Here is a 9,054-nt window from a genome sequence, read left to right on the forward strand (position 1 = left end):
GTTCATGGAAACCAGATGCCCAAGCTGCATTTTAAACTGTGATAAACTGTTTTTTCTCACTTGGTAGAAAGAGAGAATGAGCTGAAACATCCCTCTGTCGGGGAGGGCGTTTTCCATGATAAACAACATGATATTTTCCCCAGAGAAACCTCCCCTAACTTGTCACTGTCTTTTCCTCCATGCACAGGTCCTCATGCCCACAGGCAGCCAATGTCCAACAGCAGCTCCATCAGCCAGTTCCTCCTCCTGCCGTTCACAGACACACGGGAGCTGCAGCTCTTGCACTTCTGGCTCTTCCTGGGCATCTACCTGGCTGCCCTCCTGGGCAACGGCCTCATCATCACCACCATAGCCTGGGACCAGCACCTCCACACCCCCATGTACTTCTTCCTGCTCAACCTCGCCCTCCTCGACCTGGGCTCCATCTCCACCACTGTCCCCAAATCCATGGCCAATTCCCTCTGGGATTCAAGGGCCATCTCATACTTGGGATGTGCGACACAGCTCTTTTTGTTTCTCTTCTTGATCACAGCAGAGTATTGTCTCCTCACAGTCATGTCGTACGACCGCTACGTTGCCATCTGCAAACCCCTGCACTACGGGACCCTCCTGGGCAGCAGAGCTTGTGTCCACATGGCAGCAGCTGCCTGGGCCACTGGGTTTCTCACTGCTCTGCTGCACACGGCCAATACATTTTCACTGCCCCTGTGCAAGGGCAATGCCCTGGGCCAGTTCTTCTGTGAAATCCCCCAGATCCTCAAGCTCTCCTGCTCACACTCCTACCTCAGGGAACTTGGGCTTCTTGTGGTCAGTGCCTGTTTAGGTTTTACTTGTTTTGTGTTCATTGTGGTGTCCTATGTGCAGATCTTGAGGGCCGTGCTGAGGATCCCCTCTGAGCAGGGACGGCACAAAGCCTTTTCCACCTGCCTCCCTCACCTGGCCGTGGTCTCCCTGTTCATCAGCACTGCCATGTTTGCCTACCTGAAGCCCCCCTCCATCTCCTCCCCATCCCTGGACCTGCTGGTGTCTGTTCTGTACTCAGTGGTGCCTCCAGCAGTGAACCCCCTCATCTACAGCATGAGGAACCAGGAGCTCAAGGATGCCCTGAATAAACTAATGGCGGGGTGCTTTTCACAAATAATAAAGTGTCCGTCATTGGCTCTTTGAGAGATAACAGTTTTAATGTAACTCATTAGAAGCTCAGACTTCTGTGTGTGTGTGTGTGGTGGTGTTGTCTTTTTTTTTAATAAATCATGATATTTTTCTCATCCCCTTTCTAATTTATTGTCTGTTGTTTTTCAAACCCACTGCCTGTATAAATATGAAGCCATGCTCTCTGCAAGATAAAGGTCTCTGCTGTTACTTTTTTTCTCTGAGATTCTTCCTCCAAGTCCTATTTTGAGCTGCAGGGACTAACTCTTTGTCAATGGGAGGAGGGGAAAAGAGTCCATCCTGGTAGCCTGGCCAGGGAGCAGCAGCGCTTGTTCTTCCAGAGCTGTTCTGGTTCCACTCCCACACTCTCCTTCTCATCCCTGGTGTTGCTGCAAGGCCTGAGTGCTCTGGCAGCTTGGTCACCGTCCTGCTGTGTGGCAGTTCTTCTAGAACATGCCCAAGGAAGTGGCCACAGACGCAAACCCCAGGGTACAGAAAAAAAGAGCGTGTGTGTGCAGGGCTGGCACACAGCAGTGTCCTCTCACAGCCAGGCTCCTGCCAGAGACCTGCAGGACCAGCAGAGCAGGGGCTGGGCTGTGCCCCTGTGCACTGGACATCCCATGGAATGAGCCTCAGGTCAATCATCATCGACTGGCCCTTCACAACCACCATTCACAGCACTGGCTTCTCACCCACAGAGGTTGTTCTTCCCTCCATGGATGGGCACGCAATGAATAGTTCAGCAGTCCCTATTTGCTTTGTACAGATGAGATGTGAGCACTCACATCATGTACCTGAGGTGACATGAATGTGAGCGAGCATAAACACCATCAACTATTCCTTGGGGTCCATGAAGGTCCGTGGCACAGAGAGTGGCTTGAGGCCACATCACATTGGGAAACCACCTGAATGCAGCACTGGGATATGCATCCTTGATCTGGGGTCTCCATGTCCATTCCTCATGATGTTGGACATCTCAGATGAGTGCAGAGCAGGTGACACACCACAGGGACGAGGTGTCTCCTGTCTCTTTGGAGTGGCAACAGGAGGCCAGAGGGACACTGTGACTCCTGCCTCTGTGTGTAAAAGGGACAGACTCTGTCTCTGAACATCCCTGGGTGCATAAGGAGTCCTGAGACCAGCTCTGATGTGGACACCTCACAGAACCCTGACATTTCTGTGTGTGACTTCAGGAACAAACCCCCCTGGATCAGTGAGATTCATCTCAGCTGCTTTGGACAGGATCATTGCAAGTGCTCTTGTCTGCTACATCACCCTTGCCCTTGATTCCACATTGTGCTCTCAAAAGTGCCCTAGAAACCAGAGGTTCTGGGGTCCTTAAAAAATGCAGAACTCAGTCCCATCTTCAAGAAGAGCACAAACAGGAATGGGAAGAATAACAGACTGGCCACCCTACCTCCCTCCTTGGGAAGGGGATGGGACAAGCCTCCTGAAGCCATTTCCAGGAATGTGAAGGACAAGGAAGGGATTGCTGAACCCAAATGGACAGGGGAAGGAAAGGCATGTTGTGTACAGGGCGTTTGCAAGGCTCAGCCATGGTCTCCTTCTGGCCAGAGTGGTGCTGATGGGGCTCAAGAAGTGGATGCTGGATGGGAAGTTGGCTGAACCATCAAGCCCAAATATCATCAGTGGTACAAAGTCCTGTGTGCAGCCAGATACTGGTGTCATCTCCCAGTGACCAGCACTTGGACCAACACTGTTGAACATCTCTATTCTCCCCTTCTATGATGTATCAGAGAGCACTTTCAGTGCCTTTGAGGATGATGCAAACCTGGTGGAGGCCTTGAGCAACCTCACCTGGTTCACCCTGAGCAGGAGAGTGAGACAAGAAGAGTGAGACAAGGGCTCTCTGCAAACCTGAGTTATTCTGTGGTTTGACAGAATTTTTGCCTTGGAGAGGTTTCAGGAGAGAGAATAGGTATAGAGATATAGAAGGTGTTAACATAAAAAAAAGCAGTTCCAGTGAGGAGTGCTTTTCACTTACATTGTGAGTAGGAAATATATTTGACGAATTTGAACAAGGCGGGGAAGTGAGATGGGTGTCTACAGCCTGTGGGAAAGAGGGGCAGGTATAGGAATGTGCTTCTGTCTTTGTCAGGTCCTGGGTGCTAAGGAGGGGGAATGGATGGTTGTGGTATTATGAGGTTACATGTGTCTCAGACACTCATAATCCAGTCAGAATCATGTGGCTCTGAAGGGGACAGTGAGGTCAGTTCTGTCTCTGGAGGTGACAGCCCAGCAGCAGGGACATGGCTGGGAAAGAACCTCAGCCTAAGTATGACAGATCCTACCCAGGAAGAGATCTTGGAGACAGGTTGTCACATCCATCCCGCCTGAGAACATGACGGGACAGCAGCAGGGACATGGTCGTGTGTATCACAGAAGCTGAAAGGCCAGCAGCACTCACGGGATTTAAGAGATCATGGGGAGGTTACTTCTCTCTGGTCAAGTGCAAGACCACATGAAGAATAACAGGTTGGGATCTCTGCTTGATGGGCAGTTTCTGAGGTGGTGAAGCTTTCTCAAGTAGTGGGAAAAAGCAGCAGAGAAAAAAAAACAAACCACCAAGTGCAGATTGGGAAGTGGGACTGGTTATCAGGAGTAAGAAATGTCACTGGAAGGGCAGTGCTGTGGTGCAAGAGGTGACCCAGAGGGAGCTGGATCAGCCCATGGTTTGTGTTCCAAAGAGCAGCCAGTGAGGGTGCAGACACAGCAGTGAAGGTGCAGAAATGCTGGGTGAGAGCAGGTGGGGAAGCGAGATGGGTGTCTGCAGCCTGCAGGGAAAGAGGGGCAGGGGTAGCACCGTGTGGAACAGCCTGTGGTGGAGATGGCAAAGGGCGCTGTAAGGCTGGAAGGGACCCACAGAACCCAGGTCTCTGTCCCCTTGGCCAGGGCAGTTGTCTCTGCAAAAAAGTCTAAGAGAAGACATGTTGTCCTCATGGCACTGGGGCCTCGGTGCCTCCTTGCAGCCCCATGGGGAAGCTGGAAGTTGTTGTCCCAGTGTTGTCCTTCCCTGGGCCTTGCACACCCACATCCCACGGTCCCAGGAAGAGCCCTGAGCCATGTGTTTACATCTCATCTGTACAATGAAAACATAGATTTTTGAACTAGTGTTTCATAGAATCATTTTAATTTTTAAGTTTCATTTCATTTAATTATATACATAGTAGTAGTATATTATACTATTTTTATTGTCTTATTAAAATGCTGTTTCTGAACCCACGGGTTTCTCCATTCCCTTTGGTTATCTTCCATATCGCACTTAATAGGTTGGGGGAGTATGTGAGCAGCTATTGTGGTCTTAGTTGCTGGCTGGGGTAGAACATTGACAGGAAAGGATAATAGTGGCTCAAGAACTCTTGAAAATCACTTTCCAAGATGATGGCACTTTTTTTTTTTTGTATTGGGAAACAGCATGAGAAAGGAAAACCATCAGACACTGCAGCTCTGGAGATCCAGAGTGGAGCTCAGGATAAAGAAATGTCATTCTGAGTGCAGTGCTGTGGTCATTCAGAAGGACTCTGGATCAGCCATGACTTTGTGTTTCAAGAACAGCTGGTGAGGATGGAGAGACAGCAGCACAGGTGGGGACACACTGGGCTGAGAACAAGGTGGGGAAGCGCATGGGGTGTCTGCAGCCTGTGGGGAAACAGCCACAGGCATGGGACAGTGTAGGATGGACTGTGGTGGAGATGGCCAAGGGTGACACTGGATGTCCCTGCAAGAGCCAAGGTCTTTGTCCCCTTGGCTATGGCTGATGTCCCTGCCACCGAGGCCTAAGAAGAGACACATCATTGTCATGGCCATGGCACCCCATTGCCTCCTTGCACCCCCAGGGAGTGTCACACCATTGTCCTGCACTGGGCATCGCGCTCCCCACAGCCCCAGGAAGAACCTGAGCCACCTGTGAGGGACAGGATCTCCCTTCCCAGGGGCAGGGGCTCAAGGCTTGGCCATTGTCCTTCATCAGACAAACCAAGGGCTTTCTCAGCATCAGAGCTGCTGCACTTTGCCTTTGCCTGATGCAATCACTGCCTCCAATTATCTGCTCTAACGAGTCCCTGGGGAGGCTTTGTCAGTAACAGCCCTCAGTGGGGCCATTAATGCTTCAAGGTACTTTGGAGTTTGTTCTGACTTGGACTTCTTGAGCAGATTCTTCAGCCTGTCCTTGGTATCTGAGGTTCATGGACTCAGCTCCAAATACGCCACGGGGCTCATTAAAACACAGAAAGACCTAACGAGCAATGCTTCTTTCTTTAATTTCATTCAAATCTTCCAGACATGTAGAACTAACTGGAGAGGTTTCAATGGGACACTTGCTGATGAAGGTTTCAAAGAAGATTTAATGAAGGAGGTTTATTATTTCAAGCTTGTTTTCTATCATTTTTCAGTGTATAGAAGAAGCGACAGCAGCATTCTACACTGGACACTGATCCCGAGGGTGTCCTGAAGACATCTGGACAGGCAGGAGAACAGTCCTTGAGGCTGGACACTGTATGGACAACCTGGCTCCTCACCCCCACCCCCAGTCTGCCGGTTCCCTCATTGGCCACCACAGATTGCATCACTTTTCCTACATCAGTTTAATAAACAGCAAAACACTTTCCTCAGCTGTGTGTGTAAGCTGGATCTGATGAGGTCCAGCATCCACAAGGGACACCCACACAAGAACTGGTTTAGACAGAGAGATGGGAGAGGATAGAAATAAACACAATGAACTTGTTGACTGCCATGTTAATTAGAGCTCTGAAGAATGGGGCAAGTTTGTAACTCCCTGAAGCTCAAAGCAGAAACCAGACAGTTGAGAGGCCACTGAATGACCAAAGAGCAAGTGGAGGAGAAACCTGAGAGCACTGGGAAGGGCAAACGTCCAGACAGTGCTGGAAAGTTGTCCTTGGACAGGGACATTTAATCAGGAGAGCTGGGAACTCCTGAATGACGAGGGAGATGAAAATAATAGAGTGTTGGTAATAGAAGTACAGGGGAAGACCAATATTTCTTCTCGTACCCTTAGTACATCTTTCATCAGCTGTCTCACCATAAACAGCCAGGGCCATTTTAGGGGCCCAGTGTACCTGAGGTGCTGGCCTGGGATTGGCATCTCTCACACAGGACCTGGGGAGACCAGAGCACCTTGCAGTGCAGGTGGAGCCTGGGCAGGGGTTCCGGGGCATCTACACTGGCACCAGGTGTTTGTGTCCCTGGGAGCTGAAGACATTTGTGTCCTAAAGCCAGCCCCAGTTCTGGAATACTCTTTCATTAACTGACTTCTGATGGCCTTCAAGCATTAAGCCAAGATCATGTTGTGTCTTGCACAGCGCCCCATGCCCTCTGAACCTTCCCTGCCCAGGGACTCCTCACACGTTGCCCAGAGCGAGTCACACTGAGGGGTTGGCTGGTTTCCCTGGCTGAGATGTTGGTTCAGATGGTCACCTACAGCACAGGTGGATCCTGCCCCATCATCGCCTGCTCTGCTCCAGTCTGAAACAGAGCCCAACATCACAATGGGATCATGAAGGAGAACTGAGGTTGAAGGGACCTCAGGAGTCTGCAGTCCAACCTGTCACCAACTGGTCACACCAAGGTGTTCAAGCCTTGATTCAATCAGAGCTTTAGCAGGACTAGAGAAGTGATCATCCCTTTGTACTGGGCACTGGTGAGGCTGCACCTTGAATCCTGGGGTCAGTTTTAGGCCCCTCATGGCAAGGAAGACATTGAGGTGCTGGAGAGAGTTCAGAGGAGGGTGACAAGGCTGGTGAAGGGTCTGGAGCACCAGTCTGACGAGGAGCGGTTGAGGGAGCTGGGGCTGTTCAGCCTTGAGAACAGGAGGCTAAGGGGAGACCTTGTCGCTGTCTACAACTACCTGAAAGGAGGTTTTATCATGGAGGTTGTTGGTCTCTTGTCCCAAGTAGGAAGTGATAGGACAAGAGGAAATGGCCCTCAAGTTTCACACGGAGAGGTTTAGATTGGATATGAGGAAAAAATTCTTCAGGGAAGCCACCAGTGATGTTCCTCAGGACTCAGTCCTAGGGCCAGGTCTGTCCAATATTTTTATCAATAATCTGGATGCAGGAATTTAATGCACCATTAGCAAATTTTCTGATCATACCATCCTCGGAGGTGCTGATGACTATCCTGAGGGACAAGGAGCCTTGCAGAGCGATCTAGATAGATTGGAGCATTAGGCAATGATCAATGGCATAAAATCTGACAAGTCCACATGCCAGATACTGCACCTGGGATAAAGTAATGCCAAGCACAAGTCTAAGTGGAAGAGGATTGGCTGGAGAGCAGCCCTGCAGAAAGGAGCCTTGGGGCGCTGGTTGACAGGAGGCTCAACAAGAGTCAGCAGTGTGTGCCCTGGCAGCCAAGAGTGCAAATCCCATCCTGGGGTACATCACACAGAGGCAGAACCAACCGCTCAAAGGAGGTGATTATCCTGCTGTATTCAGAGTTGCTGTGGCCTCACCTTGAGTGCTGTGTGCAGTTCTGGGCCCCACGATTTGACGAGGATGTTGAAGTATTCCAATGTGCCCAGAGAGCAACAAAGCTGGTGACCGACCGGAAGGCATGTCCTCTGAGGAGTGGCTGAGCAATCTGGATTTCTCTAGTTTGGAGAGAAGGAAGCTGATGAGCAAGCTCATTGCCCTCTAAAAGTTCCCGAGGAGGGAAGTGTATAGGGAAGTGCTGATCTCTTGTCCCTGGTATCCAGTGACAGGACATGTGTGAATGGTGCAAACCTGGGTCAGAGGAAGTTCAGACTTGACCCTCTACTGAGAGTGTGGTCAGATACTGGAACAGACTTCTGAACGATAGGATGAGGGGCAACGGGCACAGCATAGGAGGTCCCATCTGAATATTAGGAAAAACCTCTTTACTGTGAGGGTGCCTGATCACTGGAACAGGCTGTCCAGAGAGGTTGTGGAGTGTCCTCCTCTGGAGACATTCAAAACCCGCCTGGACACCTTCCTGTGCCATCTGCTCTGGGCGAACCTGCTTTAGCAGGTGGGTTGGGCTAGATGATCTCCAGAGGTCCCTTTCAAGCCCAACCATTCTGTGATTCTGTGACAGCTGGTTGATGCCCCAAGCCTCAGCATTCAAGAGGCATTTGGACAATGCGCTTACTACTCCTGTTTTAACTTTAGATCAGCCTTGAATTGGTCATGCAGTGGGACTAGATGGTCATTCTAGGTCCCTTACAGCTGAACTATACCTCACTTCCCTTCTTTCCTTTCTCCTCCTTTCCCTAGCAGGGGCAAGCTGCAAAGCCCCCCCACCACAGCCCCACCCAGCACCCTTTGCAGGAAGCCTTTGGGGTGCTGGCCCCAAGGCAGTCCCAGTGCCCAGGAGTTCCGGGGGGGCTGTCCCTGCCCTTGGTGGCCACGTGCTGGGCACAGCTGCTGGCTGTCCCTGATGCCTTCTCTGCCCTTTGGGCTCTCCAGGACAAAGCTCCTGCTCTTCTCTCCAGTCATGGCAGAAACCAGCCCTGCAACCAAGAGAAGAGCCCTGGTAGCTGTCCCCTCTCTGCACCAGAGCTGATGTCCATGAGGCCCCACAGCGAGGAGGACCAGCTCACAAAGCCTTTTCTGAGGGGATAACAGGATGGTTTCAACCACTGCAGCATGGAGAAAATCCCCAGTGTGACCAGAGCCATAGGCTGCGCTGGACAGTGCCAACAGACCGCCATGGAAATAAGACTCGCTTTGAATCCATTCCCAAAGCACAGCCAGGCAAATGATGACTCTTCCCAAATGAGCAAAAAGAGTCCATTGCTGCTACTGCAGTCATGTTTCCTTTTCTACCCAAACCAAGATCCACAGTTGGCCATCTGTACAGGGGATGCAAAATGCACTTCAGCCGCAGGGTAAACCTTCCACACCT

The 9,054-nt window shown here is 50.9% G+C and overlaps 1 protein-coding gene across 1 annotated transcript; it reads left to right on the forward strand.

Moving 5' to 3' along the window:
- Nucleotides 1–210: 210 nt before the first annotated feature.
- Nucleotides 211–1,167, forward strand: LOC135578113 (olfactory receptor 14A16-like). The gene has a single exon (XM_065048326.1). It carries the CDS (start codon nucleotides 211–213, stop codon nucleotides 1,165–1,167), a length of 957 nt encoding a protein of 318 aa, XP_064904398.1.
- The last annotated feature ends 7,887 nt before the right edge of the window (nucleotides 1,168–9,054 follow it).

The sequence above is a fragment of the Columba livia genome, unplaced genomic scaffold, assembly GCF_036013475.1.
Source record: "Columba livia isolate bColLiv1 breed racing homer unplaced genomic scaffold, bColLiv1.pat.W.v2 Scaffold_608, whole genome shotgun sequence".
Taxonomy (NCBI): Eukaryota; Metazoa; Chordata; class Aves; order Columbiformes; family Columbidae; genus Columba; species Columba livia.

Coding starts and splice junctions, on each gene's coding strand:
- LOC135578113 (XM_065048326.1), top strand. CDS start 211: ATGTCCAACAGCAGCTCCATCAGCCAGTTCCTCCTCCTGCCGTTCACA.